The 27,480-nt window shown below is 42.1% G+C and overlaps 1 protein-coding gene across 4 annotated transcripts in view; it reads right to left on the bottom strand.

The window, feature by feature from the left end:
• Window positions 1-298: 298 nt before the first annotated feature.
• Window positions 299-27,480, bottom strand: part of LOC138743250 (organic cation/carnitine transporter 2-like) — a 54,404-nt gene continuing 27,222 nt past the window's right edge. Inside the window, exons 5-10 of one of the 4 annotated variants that reach the window (XM_069898224.1) lie at window positions 22,430-22,556; window positions 14,669-14,769; window positions 13,078-13,292; window positions 4,889-5,071; window positions 2,212-2,347; window positions 299-429 (exon numbers count right to left, since the gene is read on the bottom strand). In XM_069898224.1, the coding sequence (XP_069754325.1) occupies window positions 303-429; window positions 2,212-2,347; window positions 4,889-5,071; window positions 13,078-13,292; window positions 14,669-14,769; window positions 22,430-22,556 (889 nt within the window). In that variant the 3' untranslated portion in view covers window positions 299-302. Of the gene's footprint in view, window positions 430-2,208; window positions 2,348-4,888; window positions 5,072-13,077; window positions 13,293-14,668; window positions 14,770-22,429; window positions 22,557-27,480 lie in introns of those variants that run through there. The other 3 variants (XM_069898225.1, XR_011344755.1, XM_069898226.1) reach the window with 3 other exon arrangements.

Here is a 27,480-nt window from a genome sequence, read left to right as displayed (position 1 = left end):
GCAGGCTGAGACTGGGGATGTGAGTATGGGTAGAGACCATCAATCCCTGGTGTGATTTGACGTCATTTGACGGCAGCGTGCTAATTGTTTTCCTTTTCCACTGGACACTTAACCGGTTAATTCCTTGTTGCAATCTGATTTGACTCATCTATGGAAGGTGGTCATAATGATTGTGTTTCTCCTATGGTTTCAGGTCACCAGGGCTGTAATTATGGAGAATTCTGTTGATTTGTATAGATCAATGGCATTTTACATGTATTGCAAAAGATTACAATGATATATCAACTGGGAAAAGAGATTGATTATCCATTTTTATTTTGCTGCAGGTCATTTGCTGGTTTAACTTTCATCCCTTCTTCTATGTCAATTTTCAAGTTTCTTTTCTTACAAGTATAGAAGTAATTTTTGGGCACACCTGGACATCTGAATCTATAATCAAATAAAAAGTGTTGTGAAAAATAAAGAATGTAAACTAAAACTTTCTCAACACATTCATAGATATCACTCCAGATTGTTATAATTTTAAAGTGTCAGCTGATACGTACATTTCAAGCTATTACAATAACAAAGAATTCCAATCATCAATTATAGCACATAACAAAAATAGAAAATTAATGTTAACTTGTTTGGTGGAAAGTGCAAGTATTAACAACTTATTCTTTTTCTTCAGTTTGGCTTCGCGGACGAAGATTTATGGAGGGATAATGTCCACATCAGCTGCAGGCTCGTTTGTCTGACAAGTCCGATGCGGGACAGGCAGACATGGTTGCAGCGGTTGCAAGGGAAAATTGGTGGGTTGGGGTTGGGTGTTGGGTTTTTCCTCCTTTGTCTTTTGTCAGTGAGCTGGGCTCTGCGGTCTTATTCAAAGGAGGTTGCTGCCCGCCAAACTGTGAGGCGCCAAGATGCACGGTTTGAGGCGATATGAGCCCACTGGCGGTGGTCAATGTGGCAGATACCAAGAGATTTCTTTAGGCAGTCCTTGTACCTCTTCTTTGGTGCAGCTCTGTCTCGGTGGTCAGTGGAGAGCTCGCCATATAACACGATCTTGGGAAGGCAATGGGCCTCCATTCTGGAGATGTGACCTACCCAGCGCAGTTGGATCTTCAGCAGCATGGATTCTATGCTGTCGGCCTCTGCCATCTCGAGTATTTGATGTTGGAGATGAAGTCGCTCCAATGAAAGTTGAGGATGGAGCGGAGACAACGCTGGTGGAAGCGTTGTAGGAGCCGTAGGTGATGCCGGTAGAGACCCATGATTCGAAGCTGAACAGGAGTGTGGGTATGACAACAGCTCTGTATACGCATATCTTTGTGAGGTTTTTCAGTTGGATGTTTTTCCAGACTCTTTTGTGTAGTCTTCCAAAGGCGCTATTTGCCTTGGCGAGTCTGTTGTCTATCTCGTTGTCGATCCTTGCATCCGATGAAATGGTGCAGCCAAGATAGGTAAACTGGTTGACCGTTTTGAGTTTTGTGTGCCCGATGGAGATGTGGTGGGGGGGGGGAACTGGTAGTCATGGTGGGGAGCTGGCTGATGGAGGACCTCAGTTTTCTTCAGGCTGACTTCCAGGCCAAACATTTTGGCAGTTTCCGCAAAACAGGACGTCAAGCGCTGAAGAGCTGGCTTTGAATGGGCAACTAAAGCGGCATCATCTGCAAAGAGTAGTTAACGGACAAGTTGCTCTTGTGTCTTGGTGTGAGCTTGCAGGTGCCTCAGATTGAGGAGACTGCCATCCGTGCGGTACCGGATGTAAACAGCGTTTACATTGTTGGGTCAGATACAGCAATGAGCTCTCTGAACCCTTCTCCATTAACAATAGCATGAAGCAAGGCTGCATTCTCGCACCAACCCTCTTTTCAATCTTTTTCAGCATGATGCTGAAACAAGCCATTAACAACTTATAATTGATCGTTAAAAAAACTGGAGATGGAAAGAAATTAATTGACATGATGGAACATCCAGGATTGCACTGAGCCAGTATTAATAACCTGAAGGCTGTAGATGAGGTACACTGGAAGAAATGGACTGGAATCATGTTGCATCAAGATGAAGATAATGCACTGCCAGGTTTCACCAGGATCCAAGCAGCCAGGTTTCACCAGGATCCAAGATAATGCACTGCCAGGTTTCACCAGGATCCAAGGCAGAAAATGTGGGTTTGAACTGATTAAGGGAACAAAGTGAAATGAGATAATGATTATTATTACTACTTACCCCTTGATATTTTGCATCCGTTCAATGGTGTCTGGGAGAGGATGATTGAATGTTTCAGGCAGTAACAACACTAACATTCCTGATAATACAGTAAAACATCCCAATAGATTATAAGGCAAAAACTCATCAGTAATGCCTGTAAAAAAAAACAAGTTATGTTTTTCTTGTAAGATGGGGTCCTAAGCATCAGTGTATTGCACATTACATACCTCACATCTTATTGTCAATAAATACCCTTAATACACATATTTTTTAAATTTCAATTTCTCAAGTTAATTTTCAAATGTTTGGTGACATTTTCCAGTGAATAACTGGGCAACTAACCTGAAATTTACCAGATGAATAATGACAAGATCAAACTCGCAAGTTGCCATTTTGTGATTGAGTACATTCAGCCTCCCAACATGTTAGAGTCAGAGAGATGTGCAGCACAGAAAAAGGTAAACAGCCCCTTTGCCCTATCCCCCCCGCCCACCCAGGTGACGTTGATTTTCACCCAGCCATTTAGACTAACTCCACATTGATCTCACATTACATCCCCCCCACCCCCAAAATTCCCATTTATTTTGTTTAGATTCCATCTCTCATCGAGAGATGGGGCAACCACTTATCTGACTGAACCACACCTCTTTAGGATATGGGATGACACTGTAGCCTTCAGGGGACCTCCATGGTCAGTGGGAAACTACAACCTCCATACAGACAGAATCCAAAATTTGGATTGAATCAAGGTTCACTAAACGTGCAAGATGACAGCTCTATTCGCTGACCCTCTGTGCTGTCCAGACACTTTTCACTCTCCTTTCTGATTGACAAAGGAAAATCCTTCTGTGAGTTCATAAAGGAGCCAAGTATCAGAGCTAATGCAACTTCCTTCATTTATCTTGAAGTTTTCATGTGAAGGTCTGTAATGGAGGATTAAAACCATGTACTCAGATGCTTTTTGCTTATGTGGAACTGACGACACTGGGTCCACACACAGGTCACCTTACTTTCAGAACTAGCAGATGTAATTAAACTCAGCCATGGGGACTTATCTGAAGATACACTTTGAAATGGAATTCCACCGTGAGGCCCAGGGAAAGCAGTTGTCAAATACGACACTCTGAAATTGACGTATTGGTCACAACCTGTCTTGCTCAAGAAGTTTTAATGAGTCCTTGTATCTACGAGATAAACCAGGATATCATAGCATCCTGCTCCATAATAATTAATCTTCTAAATTGTAGAATAGTATGCTCAGCTTTGATTTTGACTGACAAATGTTAGAGGGAGTGGGTGCATGATTAATTGTTTTTGGGGTATAAAAGTCTGTGGTCCTGCTGCTGAAGTTTAGACTCTCCGAGGGGTGGGAACACCCCTTGTCAAGAAGGAAGAACAGCCAGAGTCCGAGCAACGTCCCGGTCGGGGGAGGTGGAGAAGCTGCTACCAGCGCCCTGACAACCTACTACAAGTGTGCAGTTGTTGCCTCGCTTCGGCAGTTGGGACCAGTCCAAGCGTTGATAAGTATAGTTGGGAAGGGCTTGCATATTGTAGTGTGAAATCAGCTTTTGAATTAGTAATAAACATTTGTATAAACTGAACTGCTCTCGGTGTGTGTGTCTATTTTCTTTCGGTAGCTCAAACACTGTGACCAATCTAAAATGAACAAAATGAGAGGTATAAGTTTACCCAAGACAAGGTCATGTCTATCGTTTCTTCAAATGGATGGTGGTGGGTGAGGAGAACCCTTGCAATGTCTCTCCTTGTGGCAGATCCATGTGTCATTACTGCAATCTGATTTGACTCATCTATGGAAGGTGGTCATAATGATTGTGTTTCTTCCAAGATGTGGAAGATGAAGCTGTCAATTTGACTCTTTATTTCAATAGACAACAGGTGCTGGAGTAGGCCATTCAGCCTATTGAGCCAGCATCATCATTCATTTAGATCATGGCTGATGTTCCATTATCTGTACCCTGTTCCTGCCTTCTCCCCATAACCCTTAATTCCCCTGTCCACAAAAACCTTATCTAACCACCTCTTGAACTTATCCAGAGACCCCCCCCCCCACCCCCCGCCACCTCCACCACCCTCTGTGGCAAAGCATCCCACAGACCAACAACTCTCTGCGTAAAAATAAATTCTCATCTCTATTCTAAAGGGCCTTCCCTGTATTCTTAAACTATGGGCTCTAGTCCTAGTCTCCCCCAACATTGGGAACATGTAATCAGTTTCTATTGTGTCTAATCCCTTAATAATGTTATATACCTCAATCCTATTTCCCCTCAATTCCAACGTGTACAACCCCAGTTTATCTAACCTTTCGGCATACATCAATCCCGCCATCCTGGGAACTAATCTTGTGAATCTACGCTGCACTCACTCAATAGTGAGAATGTCCTTCCTCAAATTAGGAGACCAGAACTGGACACAATACTCCAGGAGTGGTCTCACCAGGGCCCTGTACAATTGCTGAAGGACATCATGTTCTCAGAAATACAACAGGTAGAAAGAATAGAAGATTATGGAAAGAATGATTAAATTCTTCATTTTTTTTTAGCTTTATTTGTCTCATTTACAGCATTTAGACAAGAAAAGTGGGTTTGAACTTGTTTGTGGATTACATGACACCACCAGAAATTCAGAAAATAGTTTTTTTTCCATCTATGCACAAACAGTCAAACAATTATCTTACCAAGGTAAAAAATATAAGGTGAGAGGATACTTGCCAGCCTGCTGGCCATTGAGCTCACTCCGATGCCTGTGTTTCTTATAACCGTTGGATAAAGTTCAGTGCAGAAGACATAAACCATGCCAAAAACACATGTGATGGCAAGTTTTCCCATCATCACCAGCACAGTAGTAAGTTCTGGAATATCTAAACAAAACAGAATCTGTCATAAACTGAGTTGATTTATTTCTAAGTATTTGTCTGATTAATCTTGTCATCTGCCCACATGTGGGCATCTTTTCGGAATACCCGATTCTGTCATAAACATTCGCCAAATGTAATTATACATCAGGATGTATCAACGTGCTCCTCATTTATTAAAAATTAATGGCTGGCAAGGAATTATTCCATGATCTTGACCATATTTCTCCAATGGACTCAACTACAATCTCAGCATATATTCATGAAATAAGACCTTGAGCCTGGGATTATGCATATTTGACAGGTGAAAATGAAGGATAAACTTCCTATTCGTTCTGAAAAACTCCAGGGTACCCAAGCCTTGGAGCAAACCTATGGATTGGGATACTTAAGAAAAATTCAGTAATAGCATATACCTTAACAACACATCAAGAGTTGACCAACTTTGTTATTGTATATCTTGTCTTTGTCCTCTTTCATATCAATCACATGATAGCATCCACCAGGTCAAATTGGTAAACTGATGCAGAGTGACCAGATTTACAAAATTGACTGTAGTGCGCGTCGAAAGAACCAAAGACTTGTTGATCCAAACCAAGGCTTTTATTAACTAAAACACTGGAGCATATCACAAGTAGGCCGACCAGTCCAGAATAACCTGGTCTGGCTAGGAGCAATCCTTTAAGACCTGCCAGTAGGTGTGGCTACACTCTCAGCCAATCACAGTCATCCTACACTACCATCTGTACATAGACACATTGGTGATAGAATCTGTACTATCACACTAACACAAGGCTATAATATCAAAGATAACAGATATTTATGAATGCTGCTGGTAAAGAAATCAACACTATTTGTTAAATTCAGTGTAATCATTGAGAGAATTGAGTAATGAAAAGGAGATATGACAAAACAGCATCATAAAATTACGCAGGACCAAAGAGAGCTGCATCAAAAACCCTGCTGAAGAACTTTATAGCTGGTATTGCCTAATAATACATAATGAAATGCTGTGTTTTCTTCCTGCAGTGATGTCGCTTCCCTACAATAAAAGTTAGTTATATCTTTCCATCTTTTTAAATCCTCATCTATCTTTTTTAAAAGCGGTAACTAATTTAACTTAAATAAATAATTTAAATTTCTATTAATTTTTGTTCCTAAATATTTAATGGCTTCTTTTTGCCACTTAAACTTTTTTTTTTCACATGGTGTATATTCCCTGTCAACCGTAGGCATCACTTCACTTTTATCAACATTAATTTTATAACCAGGAACTAATCGATACTCTGATAATATTACATTTAATTTATTGAATTATATTTCTGGTCTTGTTAAATACACTATAACATCATCCACAAACAAACTATTTTTATGTTCTTTATTATTTATCTCAAAACTTTTCAATTCTTTATCTCTTCTAATTATTTCTACCAAAGGTTCTATCGCCTATGCAAACAAAAATGGTGATAATGGACATTCTTGTCTAGACGATCTTTCTAATAAAAAAGGTTTTGATACTTTTCTATTCGTAAGCACTTTAGCTTTTGGTTGATTATAAATTGCTTTTATTCAATTTATAAAAGCATTTGGAATCCCAAATATATTTAATACTCTAAATAAAAAGTCCCATTCCAATCTATCAAATGCTTTTACTGCATCAAGAGAGTGTGACAAATATGATTAATGTTAGATATCAAATAGTTCAACATAATTTTCTACATCAATATATTACACTCCATATAAATTAAATGGACTTAATTCCAATTATTCTGATGTGTTTCTGATGTAATAAGGAAATGGGGATTTTTTTATATTGGTTTGGTCCTGTGTAAAAGTGGAAGGATTTGAGTATATGACTAGGATAAATTATGAAGATAAAGATACAAAAATATCCAAAAATATTTCTACTTGGAAATATATAAGAAGTAGATATAAAATTGAAGTTGGATAAATATCAAGAAAAATTTCTGAGTATAACAATAGTGTCAGCAAAGAAATGTGTAGCAATATGTGGAAAATAGATTTGTAACAATAGATAGATGAAATACTGTAATGCAAAATTGTTTACCATTAGAAAGAATTACTTATAATTTAAGGAATCAGATTGGGAGTTTTAATAAGATTTGTGAATCATATATGGATTTCGTGAATAAAAGTCCATCCACATCATCCACTTTACCCACCCTTCTCAGCTAATAATTAATAAAATATAGTTAGCAAATATTAATTATGATAATAATGATTAATGAATAGATTTAGGTGTTTTTCTTTCTTTTCTTTTTTCCTTCTTTCTTGGGAGGTGGGGGAGGGACATTATGGTGAAAATAGAAAAAAATTATTGTATCATTTTGTATTATGTTGTTACAAGTTATTATTTTCGTTGTATTGATGAAAATGATAAATAAAATTTTCCAAAAGAAATTAAAGTTAGTTATGAATAATTATGAAAAGTTTTTAAATTCTACTTGTTTAGGGGGGTTGAATTTAATAGTTGGCATACTCTTGTTTGAATGAGTGCGACTCCAACTTTACTCAAGTAGTCCTATGCCATCCAGAACAAAGTAGCCGAATTGATTGACATCCCGCCCACTGCTACTAAGACTCTCACCTTTCACCTTCATGTCCTGGCCTGGTGTCCACCAATTCTAAAATCCACTGCAGTTTCTAAAATCCACTGCAGTTTCTCAACCCAACTGCATCTCTTCTGCCATTTCTAAAGAGAAGGGGAGCAGATCTGTGGGAAGATGATCACCTGCTGCCTCCCCTTCAAATCAGAAACTATCCTAACCTGGAAAATATTATCCTTTATTTATAATGGGGTGGCCAAACTGCTTAACATAAGCCTTTTCAGTGATTGGTATCGGACCAGTGTTCGAATCCCGTGCTGTCTGTAAGGAGTTTTAAATGTTTTCCCTATCTGCATGGGTTTTCAACGGGGCTTTGGTTTCCTCCCACCATTCAAAATGAATTATGGGTGTAGATTAATGGTGTGTAAATTGAATGGTGTGGACAGCCTAAATGGCCTGTTAACGTGCTGTATGTCTAAAATTAAAAATAAATTTTTAAAAAAGAGCCAAAGACGATAAACTTCAGATATTCGAGCGCCGCATCAATCACATGATTGCAATCCATGCCCACTAGGACTATCATTATCAGCACCAACTCGTACGATTCCTGTCTCAGCTAACATACTTCCGTGAGCCACACATCACATGTCAAAGAGGTTGGCGGGCCATGGTTTGGCCACCTCTGCTTTACACCACTGAGTAGATCGGCAGGTGTGGAGAATGCCACTTTGAAAATGTCAAAGTTTGGATGGGATTTCAAAAAGCTTGAACACAAAGAAAGGATGTATTCATTCATCAGGATAACAGCAGACCACAAGGAGAAACACATTTTAAATTGGTACTATTAATAGAGCTGCTCTAATGAAATTTTCAATTCATAAAAACAAAAAAATAATGATACAGGGATTTTAAAAGAAACAAAAGTTGTGGAAAAGATCTTCAAATATTCAAACTTTAAGAAATCATGTATAAGATATTTTATACACAGTATTCCCTCAATAGGTTAATATGCTTTGAACATATGCAATAAGGAAACAAGCCAGGGCTTGACTGGTGCAATTTTATCTTTGAGAATCAAAAGAACTTAACCCTTCCTGCTGGTTAATTAATTCATTTAATATGTAACTCATTTTCTTCACTCACCTTTCATTGAAGCAGATTAACAAGGAAAAATTTCCTAATCTATAGGAAAGATTTCAAGAATCAAAAGAACTTTGGAAAATCATAGTTAAGGTACTTAATGCTCACATCATGTTTTCCATCCCATCAATTTTTTTATCAGTATTCCCCACCCAGCACCTCAGGCACTGGTTAAGTAGTGAAAATCTGTATTCACAACTTGCCAGTGTATACACAGATATTTTCAATTTCTCACTACTGCAGGGTGTGGTACTCATCTACTTCAAACAGGCTTTAAATGTACCCATGTGCAATAGGGTACGGCAACCTGTCTAAAAGACTATGTAATGGTGATAATCACATGCACAGGGATAAAGTGTTTTAAGAGGCTGGTGTTAAAACATATTCAGTTTCTATCTGAGCGGTGACATGGATTTATTCCAATTTGCTGACTGCAGCAACAAGTCGATGGCAGTTGGGTGACACAGTTGGTGTTGCCATTAGTGCAATCACTTTATAGCACCAGTGATTTGGACTGGGGTTCAAATCCCTTGCTGTTTGTAAGGAGTTTGTATATTTTCCCCTAGTCTGTGTGGGTTTTCCCCAGGGCTCTGGTTTCCTCTCACTATTCAAAACACACTGGGAGTGTAGGTTAATTTGATGTAAATTGGATGGCAATGGAGGCCGAAATGGCCTGTTACCTTGCAACATGTCTAAATTTATATTTAACTGGCTTTACCCAAATCCTGGATAGCATTCAACACCACCATCCACTTGAAAATGATCAGTAAACCCCAAGACCTGGACCTCAACATCATACTGAGCAATTCAATCCTGGATTTCTTCAGATCAACTCCATAATTATTGGGGATTAGTAAGAACATCTCCTTCACAATCTTGATCAGTACTGGAGCACCATAGGACTGCATATTTGGCTCCCTGCTCTACTCGGTTTACATCTATGATCATGTGGATTGTTATGACAACACCACCATTGAGAAATTTGATGACAAACCATAGTCGTAGGTATTGCAGGGAATAATCCATCCAGGAAGACTGCCTAAGAGGCTGACTCCACCTGGCCAGCTGTCAATCAGCCAACCTGAATAAAAACCTGAGCTGGCCCCTCCTAAGCCAGTCACACAGGGAGCTACCAAGGCTTGAGCTGGTGTTTAGACTTTTATTTGAATAAAGCCTGTTGTAGAGTATTTTGAGCTTGTGCTTGCTTGCTGCTATCTCAGTGCACCACAGTTTATTGCAGCAAAATTTTAAAGAGAGGCCATGGAGAGGTTTCTGAAGCTTAGGAGCCTGGAGATCAAACCCCAACACCCAGATGCCCAGGCACGCTTCATGATTGAGGCGATCATCCTAACACAGGCTGAGGTGATCAACACCAACCAGAAATGGTTCATGGTGCTCCACACAGGGAGCAGCGACTTGGAACCCGAGATGGTCCTAGCATCCACCACCTTAAAAAGGACATTGCCCATGAACTCAGGTGTTCAATGAATGGCATCGCTGTCAATGGGAATGTAACAAAATGCCTGTCCGATAGCGATAGTGCTGAGAGCTTTGTGCACCCGAATGGCTTCTGGTGGAAGGTATCATAGAGCCCACCACCAGTTCCTGGAGAGCCCAAGATCTATTGGTAAAAGGGAGTAGCAAACTGAGGATGGTCATCGATTATAGCCAGACCATAAATCGGTACACCCAAATGGATGTCTACCCCCACCCCGAATAACTATCATGGTCAATGAGATTGCTCACTATAAGGTCTACTCAACAATTGACCTAAAGTCACCTACCACCAGCTCCCTATCCACACCCTGGATAAACCATGTACCACTTTTGAGGCAGACAGGTGCCTCTACCAGTTCCGCTAGGCCCCGTTTGGGGTCACTAACGGGTTCTCTGTCTTTCAGCAGGAGATGGAACACATGGTAGACTAGCGCAATCTAAGAGCGACCTTCCCGTACTTGCATTCATCCACAGTAATCCAGGTCCAGTTTCATGAGTGATGAGCTCTGCCAGTACCTGGTAGCGCAAGGCATTACGACTAGTTGTGCAACTCGCTACAACCTGAGGGGCAATGCGCAGGTGGAGCACGAAAATGGGGTGATATGGAAGGCAGTCCTCCTGGCCCTGAGATACAAAGGCTGGTCTGTTGACTACTGGCAAGAGGTCCTCCCCGAGGCACTGCATGCCATGGCCCACCTAGTATCCGGGGGATGACCTCCTCCATCCTCCCCTCCAGGAGGCCCCACCCCTAGCAGTCCAGACCCACCCGGTCACCCCCCACCATGGACAGACAAACACATAGACATTACACTACCCACACCAACGCCTGTCACAGCTACACTGGACTCAGCCAACCCTCAGGCAACCACGCCCTCGCTGACCTTTGACCAGGAGCCAACCCTATGACGTTCCCAGAGACTCTGACAGCTGCCAGACCACCTGAATTTGTAAATATCACCTGGCTCCATTTTACACTCCCCCCCACCCCAGACTTAATTTTAAGAAGGTAGTGAATGTGGTGATATGACCTCCAGCAGGGGAGTGATCTCTGTACCTGCAGGAAGACCACCTGAGGGGCTGACTCCACCTGGCCGGCTGCCAATCAGCTGACCTGAATATAAACCTGAGCCGGACCCTCGTGAGCCAGTTTCATGGGGAGCCACCAAGGCATGAATAAAGCTTGTTGTACAGTCTGTTTTGAGTTTGTGCTTGTTTGCTGCTTACCTCAGCACGCCACAATATAAAGGAGCAATGGGTCAGCATGCTGAAAGGAATTTGAAATTTTGACTGAATGCTGTACTAACAACAACCTTGCACTCCATGTCACCAAAAGCAAGAAGATTGTGGACATTACAAAGGGAAAACTAGAGGTGTACGATCCAGTGATCATTGGAGGTGGAGACAGTGAGCAAATTTAAATTTCAGTGAGTCACTTTATTGGAGGACCTTTCCTGGATCTAACGCACAAATGTAATTGTGAAGGAAGCACATCAGAACCTCTACTTTCTAAGGAGTTTGCTGAGGTTTAATATGACGACCTTGGCAAACTTCTACAGATGTGCAGTGCAAATTGTGCTGACCAGCTGCATCATGGCCTGGTATATGGGCACCAATACCACAGAAAATCGCAGGCAAATTTCTCCCTACCATTAAGAAAATTTATATGGAGCGCTGCTGCCAGAGAGCAGCAGCGCTCATCAAAGGACCACTCTGCCCAGGACATGCTGTCTCACATTGCTGCCATCAAGAAAGAGGTATAGATGACACAATACTCATATCACCAGAATACTCATATTCCGGCTCAGGAATAGGACCTACCCCTCCACCATCAGCTTCCAAAACAACAAACTCAAGAGGCTAATATGAGGACATTTACTTGGCAAATTGATTATTAATTAATACTTATATTTTCTGCATTACAAAGTCAGTTTGCAGTGTCTCTTGTGTACATTTATCTCATCTGTAGACAAACCTTTTTTTGAGTACTCTTTCTTTGCACTACTGATAAGTAGAAATCCTGCCTGACACACAGGAAAAATAATCTCAGGGTTGTATGTGATATCATGTATGTGCTCTGCCAATAAATCTGAAATTTGAACAAATGCTCTCAACATCTTTTGCTGGGAATTTTTCTTCTCATACCTTGATGAAGGGCTCAAGACTGAAATGTCTGTTATGTAATTTTATCTTTGCTACATAAAGGACACTGTTTGACCAGCTGAGTTTCTCCAACATTTTGTGTTTTTACAGCTACACAATACTTTATCCGGAACCCTTGGGGGACAGTATGTCCTGAATTTTGGATTTTTCTAGATTTTGGTAAGCTAGATTTAAACCCACCCGAATTGTGCTGCCATATCTACCCCCACCCCCTTCCAGTTGCACTGGCATCTCCCCCACCCCCCGACTCGAGCTGCCGGTTTCTTTCCCCACCTCGCCTGCCCGACTCGCACTGCCAGTCTCCCGTTGGCCCGACTTGTACTGCCGGTCTCCCATCAGCCTGACTCGCGCTGCCAGTCTTCCGCCCGCCTGACTCGTGCTGCCAGTCTCTCCCTCTCACCCACCCGACTCGCACTGCCGTCTTTCTCCCCACTTGCAGGATTTTGGAGCTTTCCGGATTTTAGACGTCCGGATAAAGGATTGGGAAACCTGTACAAGATTGTGATAGTTCATGGAACTATGCAGTAGGTTGTTAAAATCACTTTCGTGTTTGACAAACCATTCTCTTCACTAAATCAAATTCTAGTTTGAAAATTTTAACAAAAGTCAGGTTATAATAACCTTGGCAGGTCACTCAAAATAATGTACCTGGAGGTATGACTTGGATGAGTAAAAGGACCGTTCCACCAAGAAGAAGAATGCTTGAAATCCTGAGTCTGCGTGAAAACTTCCAAAGTAAAAGCCAGGATAAAATGTAGGCAGGAACCTCAATGGCAGCAGAGAAGAAACAGTTCAAATAGTCATTGCCATGAAGATTGGGCGTGTTCAACGATAGGCCATAGTATCCAATTGTTAGAACCGTCCTGCATCAAATGATAAAACTTCTTTTGAAGAATATTCTAAAACCTTCCTTCTTCAGCCCATTGTATTCCATTTTGACATAGCATTCATCATCTCCAACAAAACACAATGGAAGCAGAGGAGAAAATGTTATGGACAGTGACCAGAGCAGCAGATTGGCAAGGGGCTCATTGGCTGATGGACCCAGTCAGGATGTGGGTGACTAGCAACCAGGGCACCCATGCCGGCTGTGGGCTGCTGGATACTGGCTACCAGAACCAGGATTAGAGAGGGTGCTGAGGGCAAAGAGGGCTCCCAAAGGGCCTCACACACTGAAGGCTTTCTGATCGTGTTGAGGTTGGGGTGGGGGTGGGGGAGGGGGTGGTGGGTTCGATTTGGAGCTCAAATTGTCGATGAATTGAACAGGAATCTGCGACTCCAGAAGCTGGGGCAAATCCGTGGACAATGAAGGGTCTCTCTTTTGCTTCTCTTTCACTCTTAATGTAACAAGAACCAGGTGACACTAATGTCGATACTTTATCTGACTTACGGCAGGCAGAAGGCAATTTTGTTTAATATTAGATGTTCTGTATGATGATGTGACAATAAAGGAACATTGATCCAAAAGATGAATCCTGAGATAATTAAATTTGTAAGAATTATTGACATATATTTCAGGAGCTATTGAACTCGAAATAGATTAAACAGGTAAAAATAATTTGAGTTCTATGCTAAAATCAAAAAAAAAAATTATCGAGGTAGCTGAAAGTTTTTGGCAGAATATAATGCATTTTGTGGGTAATAGAGAGGGATCACAATGAAAAATAATTTTGTGTAGGAACAGGGAAGTCTGGGAGATGCACAAATTATTGAAGGTGAAAAAACTGTGATGACAGAACAGTTAATAATGCATATGAGATCTTGGACCATGAATAGAGATACAAAAAGTAGAATTTTCCCCTGCTGAGTTTCTCCAACATTTTTGTGTATTAAACTACAATCACATCATCTGCAGACTTGTTTAACTTCAGATAAAAGTGTTCTTTTTTTCTGTCATCCATATTCACTGAAATGTGGACACTTTTGATCAAGGAAACAGCACCATGTGGCAAATCCATGATCAAAATTCTGTTGGTGTGCCATGCAGTGGCCAATTTATCTGCTTCTATGAGCTGTGATGATATCTAAGCCAGAGTGAGATTGGTAACTTACTAAACGTATAGATTCATGATGATTGGCAAAAGTATGAGCAGCAAAATGAAGATGAGCAATTTAATGCAATATGTGATTACGATTTGCATAGATATGGGTAGAAATTACGCAGGGCGACATAAAGAGCCATTTTAGGTATCATGGAACAAGTGGCCTCCTACTGAACTATGACTGATGAAATACTCACCACAACAGCATATTGATGATTGTGATGAGTCGGATGTTATTAGTTTTTACCAAATGAAAAATTGAATGAGACTGTGTATTTTTAGTCTTCATAGTTTCAAGCTGCAATGATAAAAAGAAATAGTTTTCATGTCGATGAATAGAAATTATTATTATGATCTTTCACTGAAAGTTCAAATTGGCATTATTGATCAGATAAACTTTGGAACATACAGCACAGGACAGGAAGTAACCAAAAACGGAGAATACCACCATCTTTGACATCATCACTTCTGGTCATCTCCCTCCCACGGCCTCCAAGCTTATTGTTTTCCAACCCTGCACTGTCCAATTCTATTTCCTGCCCAAGATCCACAAATCCAATTGTCCCAGTAGACCCATTGTTTCAAAGTGCTCCTGCCCCACTGAACTAGTGTCATCTCACCTTGACTCCATCTGTCCCCCTGGTGCACTCCCTCCTTCTGATACCTCACATGTCGTCCATCACTTCAACAACCTCCAATTCCCTGAAAATTACCACCTCATTTTCAGTATGGATATCCATTTTCTGAACACTTCCATCCCCAACACGGATGGTCTCAACGCCCTTCATTTCTTTCTCAGCACCACCGTCTCCACCTGGAAAAACATGTTTTCACCCTAAATAACTTTTCCTTTGACACATGCCACTTTCTCCATGTTATAGGGGTAGGCTATCCCCCAGCTATGCCTGCCCTTTTGTTGCCTGTGTGAAGCAATTGAGGCCAGAACCCTACACATACAAGGCTCCTCAACATTTCTTCTGCTGCATTGATGACTACATTGTTACTGACACATGCACTTAGCTTCTACTTTTTCCCCAACCTCAAATTCACTTGGCCCATCTCTGTCAACACTCTTCTTTCTCAATATTTCTCTCCTCATCTCAGGAGACAAAATCTCCATAGACATGTTCTACAAAACAACTAACTTCCATGGTTACCTCTTCACAACCTGGAAGGAGTCTATTCCTTTCTCTCAATATATCTGTCACGTTAGAGATTAACATGCAAATTGTTTGCACGTGGGTCAAAAGTTATATACTGGCCTGGATGGACAAGTGGTTTAGCAGACAGGTACAGAGAGCAGAAACAAAAAGGATATTTTGTCTTGGAGACAGGTAGTGAGTGACGAGTGGGATGCTGGAGGAAACAGATCTGGGGACCCAGTTTTGGCAAAATATGTCAATGATTTGGATAAGAGAGCTAGATGTAAAATTCTAAGTGTCCCGACAGGGCAGCAGAGGTAAATAAGATGTTTAAAAAGACATTGACTGATGCTGCCGGACTCTGCATTCCTCCAGATGATTTTCTTTTCTCTCGATTCGAGTAATAGGGGGTAACATGCCTTCAAAATCTCATGCATAAAATACAAGAGCAGGGAGGCTATTTTACAACTTTTTAAAACACTTGTTCAGCCATGGCTGAATAGTGTGTGGAGTTATTTTGCCATGTATTAGAAAGATGACAGAGACGGTCGCAAATTGTTGCTAGAAACAGATAAGCTGAGTATGTTAACCTTTGTGTAGAGATGATAAGAAATTTCCTCGAATCAATGGTTTATAATATCAGAGGCTATGGGTTTCAGATAAGGAAAAGAAGGTTTAGAGGTCCAAGGTATAAGTTAGATCTATGGTTGTAATCTGGAATGTACTACCTGAAGGTGTGGTGGAGGAAGAAACTCTCATGACATTGAAGAACCATATACAATGCAATAGAATTGGCAAGGCATGTAAGGCAATTGGCCAAATGCTGGAAAATAGGATTGATGTAAATGGTTACTAGATGGATAGCATGTATCTTGTGAACTGGGACAGCATATATATTGTGGACTGAAAGGCCTATTTCTGTGCTGCATGTTTCTGTGATAACATCTCCAAATTTCTAGATAATATAAATCTGGTTAGGGAATGTCATCTGTGAGAAAGATGTAAGAGGATGCAAAGGTGATTTAGACAAGTTTATGCATCAACACTTTTTCTTGAGAGAGCAATGCCAGTTAATAAATGACTCAAATTCAAAAATCAAGTTAAACAGGAAAGTCTGCAGATGCTGGGATTGTTGTGTCAAGGTGCTGGAGATGCTCAGCAGGTCTCTCACTCTGCGTTTGGTATCTCAGATGTAGGGGAGGCTGTAATCAGAACATCGATGCAGTAGATGACCCCTGCAGATTGATATTTCAAGAAGTGTTGATAAACTTAATTTATGTGAGAGTGAAGTCTAGTTGCATCCTTCAGATGCTACAGATATCACAATAGTTTTCAGAATCTTACATTTATTCACATTATACTACATTCACCATGCATTTGTCATTTATTCAACTTGTCTAAGTCACATTTACATTTTCTTTGCATCTTTCTCACAGCTCACATTCCCTAACCTTGATGAAGGGCTCAAGCTTGAAACGTTGATTATGTATTTTTACCTTTGCTACATAAAGTACACTGTTTGACTCTTTGAGTTTCTTCAATATTATGTTTTTACTTCAACCACAGTATCTGCAGACTTTCGTGTTTTATCCCTAACCGGCTTTATATTGTCTGCAAATGTAGAAACATTATCACAGAGTCATATGGCACAGAAATTTTCCCCGTAGTTTTAGAATTTTATAAACCATTAATATGAAGAATTTTTTTAAGATCCAACCTATCTATGACCTACAGAGGCCAACAAACTCAGTTTGTAAAGTGTCTCACCCAAGTAACATGCTTCATTGCAAGAAACATTGTGCTACCCTCTTCATTGTCTTCCTATTGTATGGGGAAGGAACTCCACACACTATTCAGCTATGGCTGAACCAATGTTGTAGAGACTTGTAACATCATCTCACAGATCTTATATTCTATGTCTAAGTTGATGAAGGAAAGTGAGTGCAGATGCTGGAATCTAGAGAAAAAAGAAACTTCTGGAGGAATGCAGAAATTCAGGGAGCATCAGTGGAGACTCAGGTTAAGGTTCAGCAAAGGTGCATGACATTTTGAACATCTTATTTACATCTGTTGCCACCTCTGAGAAATTTGGAGATTTGTAATTAGCTCTCTGTGGGAAACCACAGTAATGCTGTGATTGACTACTGCCAGCTGGACACATCTCTCAAGATCAATCCTACCCACAACCCTTTGCATGCTCCCCATTCACTCTGCCAGGATCAGTTGATGAGGCTGGCTGCTGCTCCAGTCTCTATCAGTTTCACAAGCACAATCTTTGTGGAAATTGATGGTGCATCAATTTTATTGACTATAATTTTTCAAGAAAGGTAGAGCAATACTTGAAGCCAATAAACTCCTCATAGACCCTTGATGATTTAACGCTTCAGACATGTTCGAACTCTGGCTATGCTGCTTTCAGGACTTCCTGACGGCAACCGCGAATGTTGTTAACTTGGACGAGGACAGACTGAAATGCCTCTTCTCACCCGTCGGACTCCTGGTCTTCCCAATGAACCATGATGCAGAATCATATATGGAGGCCATGAGTACCCTGAAGGGTCAGAACCAAAGAAGGATAAACAAGGTCTACACAAGGCACCTCCTGGCCAACCGGAGCCTTCAGGTCCTTTGCAGGGCATACAATTGCAAAGCCATGGTGGCTGCCCAGAACACAGAGGACCTTATCCGGGATACTTATGTGGCAGGCATTTGCCCAGAATACATAAGGCAGAGGCTCCTGGAGCAGAATGTACTCGATCTGCAAGAGGTGGTTGAATTAACAACCACCAAAAAACTCAGACGATTCCCCAGCCATCTCCTAGCCATCACAGGCGCTGCCATCTTGAGATGGGGGATCATCCTGAGTTGCAATCAACTGGTTGCATACATCATCACACTCCTCTAGTGACCTGAACTCGGCAAATGTGGCAGATGATCAACCCAAATGCTTCTTCTCTGGGGAGGGCAAGTACCTGAAGAAATGCTGATCTGCCATGGAGGTGGTATGCTTTAGGAGCCAGTCTAAATTGCCTGCAAAACCGAGCTTCACTGCATGCAGACAGTTGCCACCTCAGACAGCATGATTGGCGCCATTATCTCTGTTGACTAGCGACGTCACGTGTGAGCCATGGGGCCACTATATTTCATTGCGCAGTTGATGCCATCTTCTCAGTCCTGCAGCATCACGGGGAAACAGCGAAGGCAGCCATCTTGGGACCAAGGACCTGAGCAATTCGGGCTCTCCTCAGATTCAGAAAGTGAGTCTGCACTGGCCTCCATCACCGTGGATCAAGGCAGACCACACGAACTCACCAGATCCATGATGGACGTCCAGGTAAATAGGCAGGTAACAAACTGTTTATTTGATAGTGGGAGTACTGAAAGCTTCATTCACCCCAATACCGCTAAACACCTATCTCTCGAAGTGCGGCCAGTCAGCCATAAGATCTCACTCGTATACAAATCCCATATGGCAGATGTCCATGGGTCCTGTGTAGTGACTTTGACCATTAAAGGCAGAGTCTAGAAAAACACCAGGCTCCTCATCATGTTGAAGCTCTGTGCCCCCTTGCTGCTGGGCTGGACTTCCAGTGGCAACTTAAGAGCGTTACAATGGAGTTTGATGGACCCCATCCCCCCTTCACCGTCTGCAATGAACAGTTCCTAGATGACCCTCCGCACACGACCTATGGGCCCTCAACCCTCAGGGTCATCACACCACTGCTGTTCATGAACCTCACCCCCAACTGCAAGCCTGTGTCCACCAAGTGCAGCCAATATTGTGCCACAGACAAAGCAATATCAAGTCAGAGATTGTTGGGCGATGGTGTCATCGAAGCCAAAAATAGCCCCCGGAGGGCTCAAGTGTTCATAGTGGAAAAACGGGTAAAGAACAGGATGTTCATAGATTTTAGGCAGACTATCAACTGCAGCTCGATGTGTACCCCCTTCCCTGCATATCCAATATGGTAAATCAGATTATGCAATAGTGGGCATTTTCCACTCTCGACCTGAGGTCAGCCTACCTCCAGCTCTCGATCCGTCCAGAGGACCACCAGTATACCACATTCAAGGGGAATGGTTGCCTTTACCACTTCCTCTGGGTGCCCTTTGGCATCACCAATTGGTTTCCATTTTCCAGCAGGAGATGGACCACTATAAACTGCAGGCCACTTTTCCATACCATCTGCGGCCATGACTTGCAGGACCATGATGCCAACCTTCAAAAATTCCTCTGGGCAGCGAAAGTTCCAGAACCTTACTTATAACAAGAAGAAATGCATGTTCCAGACAACCTGACTAGCCATTCCTGGCTGCGTGGTCTAAAATGGCATCATTAGCCCTGACCCCAACCACATGCATCCTCTACTGAAGTTGCCCCACCCTCACACCCTCAAAGCCCTGAAGAGATGCCTGGGTTTCTTCTTGTACTATGCACAGTGGATCCCCAACTTTATGGACAAGGCTTGCCCATTAGCAAAGGCCAACTCTTTTCCGCTGTCGGCAGAGGCCTGCACAGCTTTCGGCTATATCAAGGATGACATCGCCAAGGCGGCAATGCATGCTATAGATGAGACCAAGCCATTCCAGGTTGAGAGTGATGCGTCCAACTTTGCCCTGGCTGCCACACTCAACCAAATGAGCAGACCTGTTGCCTTCTTTTCATGTACTCTCGAAGGCCCTGATATCCACCACTCTTCAGTCGAAAAAGAGGCCCAGGCCATTGTGGAGGCAGTACGCCACTGAAGTCACTACCTCATTGGCAAATGATTCACCCTCCTAACATACCAGTGACTGATTACCTTCATGTTCAACAACAAACAGAGGGGCAAAATCAAAAATGATAAAATCCTCAGGTGGAGAATTGAACTGTCCACCTATATCTATGACATCATATCCTGGCCTGGCAAACTTAACGAGCCCTCGGACACCTTATTCCATGGGACATGCCAGTGCCCAAATAGGCAGGTCGTAGACTGTCCATAACAACCTCTGCCACCTCAGAATGACAAGGTTATTCCATTTCATTAAAGCCCAGAACTACATTGAGGAAGTCAGGACAATGACTAAAATGGCCAGATCTGCGCCGTGCAAACTGCACTTCTACTGCCCTGACAAGGTGTACCTGATCAAAGCTACTCGCCCCTTCGACTGCCTAAGCATCAACTTCAAGGGGCCTCTCATTTCCTCGAATCAAAACCTGTACTTTCTCACTATCATTGACGAATACTCATGCTTCCCTTTCGCCATCTCCTGCTCGGACATGACCATGGCTACAGTCATTAAGGTCCTCCACAATGTCTTCACGCTCTTTGGGTACCTCTGTTTCATCCACAGTGACTGAGGGACCTCATTTATGAGTGATGAGCTGTGGTAGTACTTGCTGGCCAGGTATCACCATGAACAGGACCACCAGCTACAATCCCAGAGGGAATGGGCAGGTGGAAAGGGAGAATGCCATGGTCTGGAAAACTATCCTCCTGGCACTGAGGTCACAGGCCTTCAAGAGGTCCTCCCAGATGGTATATGGCCATTTTTATGCACGGCCACTAACAATATGCCTCACGAACACATGATTCCCTTTCCTAGGAAGTCTGCGTCAGGGTCAATGTTGCCTGCCTGGTTGACCTCCTTGGGGCTAATTCTGCTTTGAAGCATGCCAGGGGATCTAAGACTGACCCACTGGTCGAGAGGGTCCACCTCCTTCACACAAACTATTGGTACACCTACATGGCCTTCCCTGATGGGTGCGAGTACATGGTCTTGATCTGGGTTTTGGCACCATCAGGAGCCCCTCTGACTGCTCTCGACCATCAGCAAACACTCTCCCCCCTCTGCTACCTTGGGAGTCACTGAACCTGCTGCTGACCTCACTCTACCTCGGGCATCTGTTGTCACCCATGATGCACCAGCACCACACTCCCTCATCATTTCACATGTCCCTTCCTCTAGTGAACTGAATCCGGTGATGACAGACCGACCCCAAAGGTTGCTCAGGGAGCCACAGCTGCGCCCCAGCCATTACCACATTGTTTGCAGCAGCAGAGGAGACCATCTGACAGATTTAACCTGTAAATATGTGTATATATTTGCTTTGTCTTTTTCACCCCACAGGACTTTTCTTAAAAAGGAGGGGTGAAAGTGGTAAACCTCACCCTAATGCTGTGATTGGCTACTGCTGGGTGGACATGCCTCCTGAGATCAATCCTACCCACAACCTCTTGCATGCTCCCCATTCATTCTGCCAGGATCAGTCGAAGAGGATGGCTGATGCTCCAGTCTATGGTCAATAAAAGCCTGTTGGTTTCACATCCTATCTTTTGTCGGAATTGATGGTGCATCACTCTCTTAGCAAAATCATTCACATATTTACGTTGTCAAAACAAGGATTTTATTTTTATGATTTTGTTTCCACAAATAATAGTTTGTTCCCGTATATTAGCTGGAGTAAATTTAACTAATGTAATGGGTATTGTGGAAATACACTTCAGGTATATTTTAGGGATTGAAGAAGCAGGAGAGCAAACTTCAATCAATGTGGCAAAGTGCAGCTCATATCTGAACATGTGTTTAGAACTTTGTTGTTCAAATTGATCAGTATAGAGTGATTCTTTCTGGAAATATACTTGTGTCCTTGCTTCTGCCTGAAACTGGAATGAAATAATTTTCACAGAGTACTAGAGTTCACTTATGACAAACAAAATGACATCAAACTCCAACAAACAGAGGGGATAAGGAAGGAGTATCACAAAAAAAGGATGTCTATATTAAAGAACCAAATGACCACACAGTAAGCAGAAATATTGCAAACAATACCTCAAAATCACTGAAGAGGACATCTGGGAACTTGACACCATTTTTCTTTGCAATATATCGGAATATTTCTTCAGCCTCCTTTAACTTTCCATTTAACAGCAGCCAGCGTGGAGATTCAGGAATAAACCTGAAATTATAAGTCTTATTTTATGAATTATATATTTAATTGAGAAATGTTACAAATAGGAATAATATATGAATATTATTTTATTTACTGGCACATAATAAAATAAATATTTTTAAAAATCTTGGAATGGATTCAGAAATGGCAATGGCAGGACATGGAATAAAAGATTATTTAATATCCTTATTATTAGTTTATTGGAAAAATCATAGTCATCTATTACCACTGGTAAAGATCCTCCATTTACAATCAGTACCTTGCTATTATGAGCCATATTTCATGGGGAGATCCAAAATAAAAGAGCAAATAGGATATGTTTAAGTTGGAGCTGCTGTGATGGCAATGCTATCACTGGGGTGTACCTGGGAGAATGGAGAGTGGAGACACAGTGCTGCTCAGCAGGATGCAACTGCCTGATCCTATTTCTAGTGGATCCTTACAGACATTAACTGGCCTGATTTTAAATTTATATTCTGTAACCACAGGTCTGTGCTAAGAAGTGGTCACAAGGGATAGTGGACTCCAGGAGACAGCAGACCACTGCAGGGTACCAAAAGAGTGGAGAAACGACCACTCTGAGATGGAGAAGCAGAGTAGAGGCACCCCCAGGCTAGTGACATGTCAGTGCACTATCAAGGTGCTCAGTGGCTGAGGGATCCACTCAGGCTATGAGCGACTTGTGGTCGGGTGTGATGGAATATTTGTAGATATATTTGGGATATAAATTGGTAAAATTAGAGTAGGTTGCATGCATACACACTCTTTAAAATAGACCTTATTTGAAATACTGAAGAATTCATATTCAGTAACTTTGCAGAAACTATGGAGAATGCTGTGCACATTTCACAAATAGGTGCTAATTGAAATGATGTCATTAAAGCAACAAGCAGGAGACACTCTGGCTCTTTGCAAGGGTTTTGACAGAGTGCACAGGAAGGTCACTCCTGGGTTTTGTTTACCTAATAGGACTAACTCCTATTGTTTGCTGGAGAATGTCAGGGGTTTTGCAAGTGAGAGAGTCACATGGGCTTTCTGGCAGTTAGTATCTCAGATGAGAAAGAGAGAAAGAGACAGCTGAACAGTGCAAGCCAGGAAGCTTGTTGGAACTGAAACAGAAAACTCCAGAGTGGCAGATGGCTGGAAGAGCTATCTGTCTGATGTTTCTCTTGGAATAAGTGGAACAGAAAGGAACTCTGTTATAGCCTGAAAGAAAGAGGTTATCATCTGGAGAAACCTGATGGGGCAAGTTTCATCAGCAAGACATTGGGGGCATGGCAAGATGATGTAGAACAAGGTCATGGGATCTGTCTCTCCCCAGCTGGATTGATTAATGCCCGAAATTTAAAGACCATTAAAAGTTTTTTTTTAAATCCATCAGAGTATTGAGTGTTGGAGTTACAAGAAATTAAGAAAGGAAGAGGCCAGAAACAAAAAAAAAGTGATTAAAGTTGTGGGAAAAAGTGAAAAATCTGGGCCTACTGTTCAAAAGAAGCACCAAAATCAATTTAGTATGGAGCTGAAGCCCCAGAGAACATCTTCAGAAGAATCTGGAAGAAGGTCGGCCTCTCCATCGCTACAGCTGATGAAAGATGGCGCCGACGCAGGGAACTTGGCGGTTGGCCAGGACGTTCTTGGATGCGGTGAGAGTAGCATGGCCAGGGGGTGGTGAGATCAGCGAGGCTGCATCAGGGTATGAGCGGGGAGGCGCCGTCGACGTGCAGATTGGCGTGTGCTAACGCTCTATGAGCCCTATAGGCATGCCCCCAATGTTGAGATTCTGCAGTCCTCAACCGTTTTCAAGTTGCGGGGGGACCCGCTCCACATCGCACTGACGTGGTCGGCCCGACGTGGACAAGAATCCAAACCTGCAGCAGAGCGGCTAGAGAAGAAATCTTGGTACCAGAAAAGGAAGAAGAGCATGTTGAATACTTGAATGAAGATGATCAAGAATTATTATTGATGGCAGCAGAAGCTATTGAAGGTAGGCTCAGAACTACAAAAATGGCTTCTCCATTTAAATCTGTTACTTCACCTACTTTAACAAATCCTTCATCTGGACCTGGTGTGATTACAAGTTTGAAGTGTTAACAAAACAAAATGAAAGTATTATGGCTTATATGACAACTGGTTTTCATAACATAGATGAACAATTTGTTGAAGTATATTAGCCAATTTTTTACCAAAATTAGAACATGTTGATCAAGCAGGTTTTATTAAAGATAGATATTCTGTACATAATATTATTAAATTGATTTCAATAATTAATGCTGCAAGACAACAGGTTGAAAAAGCTTTTGATCAGGTTGAAATGGAATTTCTTGTTCAAGGTGTTGGAAAGATTTCATTTTGTTCCCCTTTTTACTGGCTGGGTTAAAGCTTTATATACTGGCCTTTCTGCAAGAGTAATGACGAATGGGCAGATTTCATCGGTATTTAATTTGTCTCGTTCGACTAAACAGGCTCGAACTCTTGACTTACCCACCCCCAGCTCCAAAAGGGACACAGAAGCAGAAGCAGAAACTCAGCCACAGATAATAAATTTAGACTGAGTAACATGAGGTTCAATGGCACCAAAGTTGGAGAACTAGTATGGCAGAGATTTTTTGTTCTGCAATAAAGATTGTTGCATAGGGTAATTTCATTCATAGTCTTTAAAATACCACTTTATAAAGGTGTGGATTGACATGTGGCATTATGATGTTGTGGCCATTAGCGAGACATGGTTGAAGGAAGGTTGTGACTGGCGGTTAAATGTTCCAGGATTTTGCTGCCTTAGATGTGACAGAATTGGTGGATTAAGAGGGGGAGGTGTGGCATTACTTGTTAGGGAAGATATTACAGCAGTGCTGAGGCAAGATAGACAGGAGGGCTCGTCGAGGGAGGCAGTGTGGGTCGAGCTGAAAAATAAGAAGGGTGAGGTTACTATTATGGGGGTATATTACAGGCCTCCAAATGGGAAGAGGGAACTAGAAGAGAAAATGTGCAAGGAAATAGGTGAGAAATTGGGTGGTGTTGGTTGGGGATTTCAATTTTCCAAACATAGATTGGGAAACGCAGTCAGTAAAAGGGCATTGAGCATTGTGTTCAGGATTGCTTTTTGCAGCAATATGTTGAGACGCCAACTAGAGCGGGAGCGGTGTTAGATCTGTTGTTTTGGAAGGTAATGGGGCAGGTGACAGAGAACTTCGGATCCAGTGATCATGGGTCTATTAGCTTTAGCTTAATGATGGAAAGGGATAGGTTGGGTCCGAGGTTGAAGGTCTTCAAGTGCGGGAAGGCCAGATTTAGAGAAATGAGAAGGGATTTGCAGAGAGTTGTGTGGGCTGATCTTTTTGCCGGAAAGGATGTAGAGGAAATTTGAGAGGCATTTAGGGGTGGATTTTGAGAGTACAGGATCTTTATGTTCCAGTCAGGCCGAAAGGGAAGACTAAAGGTTCGAGGGAGCCATGGTTTTCTGGTAAAATTAAGAAGTTGGTTTGGGACAAGATGGAGGCCTATTACCATATATAAAAAAACAAGGGATTGAGGAGATGTATGGTCATTACTTAGATTGCAAGAACCTTAAGAGGGAAATTAGAAAGGCAAAAAGAAGGTATGAGGTGTTCATAGCTAATAAGGCGAAGGTGAATCCTAACGGTTTTTACAAATATTTGAATAGTAAAAGGAGGGTTAAGGATAGAATAGGTCCATTGGATGATGGGACCAGTGAACTATGTCAGGAACCGTATGAGATGGGAAAAATATTGAACAATTTTTTTCTCATCCATATTCACAAGGGAAAGGGACATTGGGCTAAACGAGATAAGAGAGGCAAAGGGTTTAGTTATGGAGAGGATAGGGATTAGTAAAACGAGGGTTTTGGAGCTTCTAGGAGCAATTAAGGTGGATGTCTCCTGGTCCTGATGGGATTTTTCCCAGGACTTTAAGGGAGGTCAGGGAACAAATAGCGGGGGCACTGACAGTGATTTTTCAAAGATCACTGGAGGAGGGGTTGGTACCACAGAATTGGAGGGTTGCAAATGTAGTTCCATTGTTCAAATAAAGGCATTAGGTGTAAGGGGCACCCAGCATGGGTTTGTAAAAGGAAAGTCATGTTTGATGAACCTTGTTGAGTTTTTTTGAGGAAGTGACAGAAAAGGTGGATGAAGGTAGAGCGGTTGATGTGATCTATTTGGATTTTAGTAAGGCTTTTGAAAAGGTTCCGCATGGGAGGTTAATAAGGAAGGTTCAGTCACTCGGAATTAGTGAGAGATTGTGACATGAGTTCAGAGGTGGCTTGGAGATAGACAGCAGAGAGTCATGGTGGATAACTATCTGTCAGGTTGGAAGCCTGTGACAAGCAGGGTGCCTCAGGGATCGGTGCTGGGTCCCTTGTTGTTTATCATTTATATTAATGATTTAGAGGAGGGTGTGGTTAACTGGGTAAGCAAATATGCATGTGATACGAAAATAAGGGGAGTGGTAGATAGTGAGGTAGATTTTCTTGGATTACAGAAAAATTTGGTTTGTTTGGAAGAGTGGGCTGAAAGATGGCAGATGGAATTCAATGTAGACAAGTGTGAGGTATTGCATTTTGGTAAAAATAACCAGAATAGGACATATACAGTTAAGGGGAGGGCATTGAGGCACACAGAGGAGCAGAGGGACCTGGGGGTTATGGTACAGAGTTCACTGAAGTTGGATTCCCATGTAGACAGGGTGGCTAAGAAGGCTTATGGTATGCTGGGAGGTGATGCTACAGCTGTTTAAGGCATTGGTGAGGCCAGGTTTGGAGTACTGTGCTCAGTTCTGGTCTCCAAATTATAGAAAGGATATAGATAAGGTGGAGAGGGTGCAGAGAAGGTTTACAAGGATGTTGCCTGGCTTACAGCATCTGGATTACAGGGAGAGATTAAGGAGTCTGGGACTTTATTCATTGGAACGTAGA

This window comes from Narcine bancroftii, chromosome 9 (assembly GCF_036971445.1).
Source record: "Narcine bancroftii isolate sNarBan1 chromosome 9, sNarBan1.hap1, whole genome shotgun sequence".
Classification (NCBI taxonomy): Eukaryota; Metazoa; Chordata; class Chondrichthyes; order Torpediniformes; family Narcinidae; genus Narcine; species Narcine bancroftii.
The sequence above is the reverse complement of the archived record's forward strand: the minus strand, read 5'-3'. Positions and strand labels throughout refer to the sequence as shown.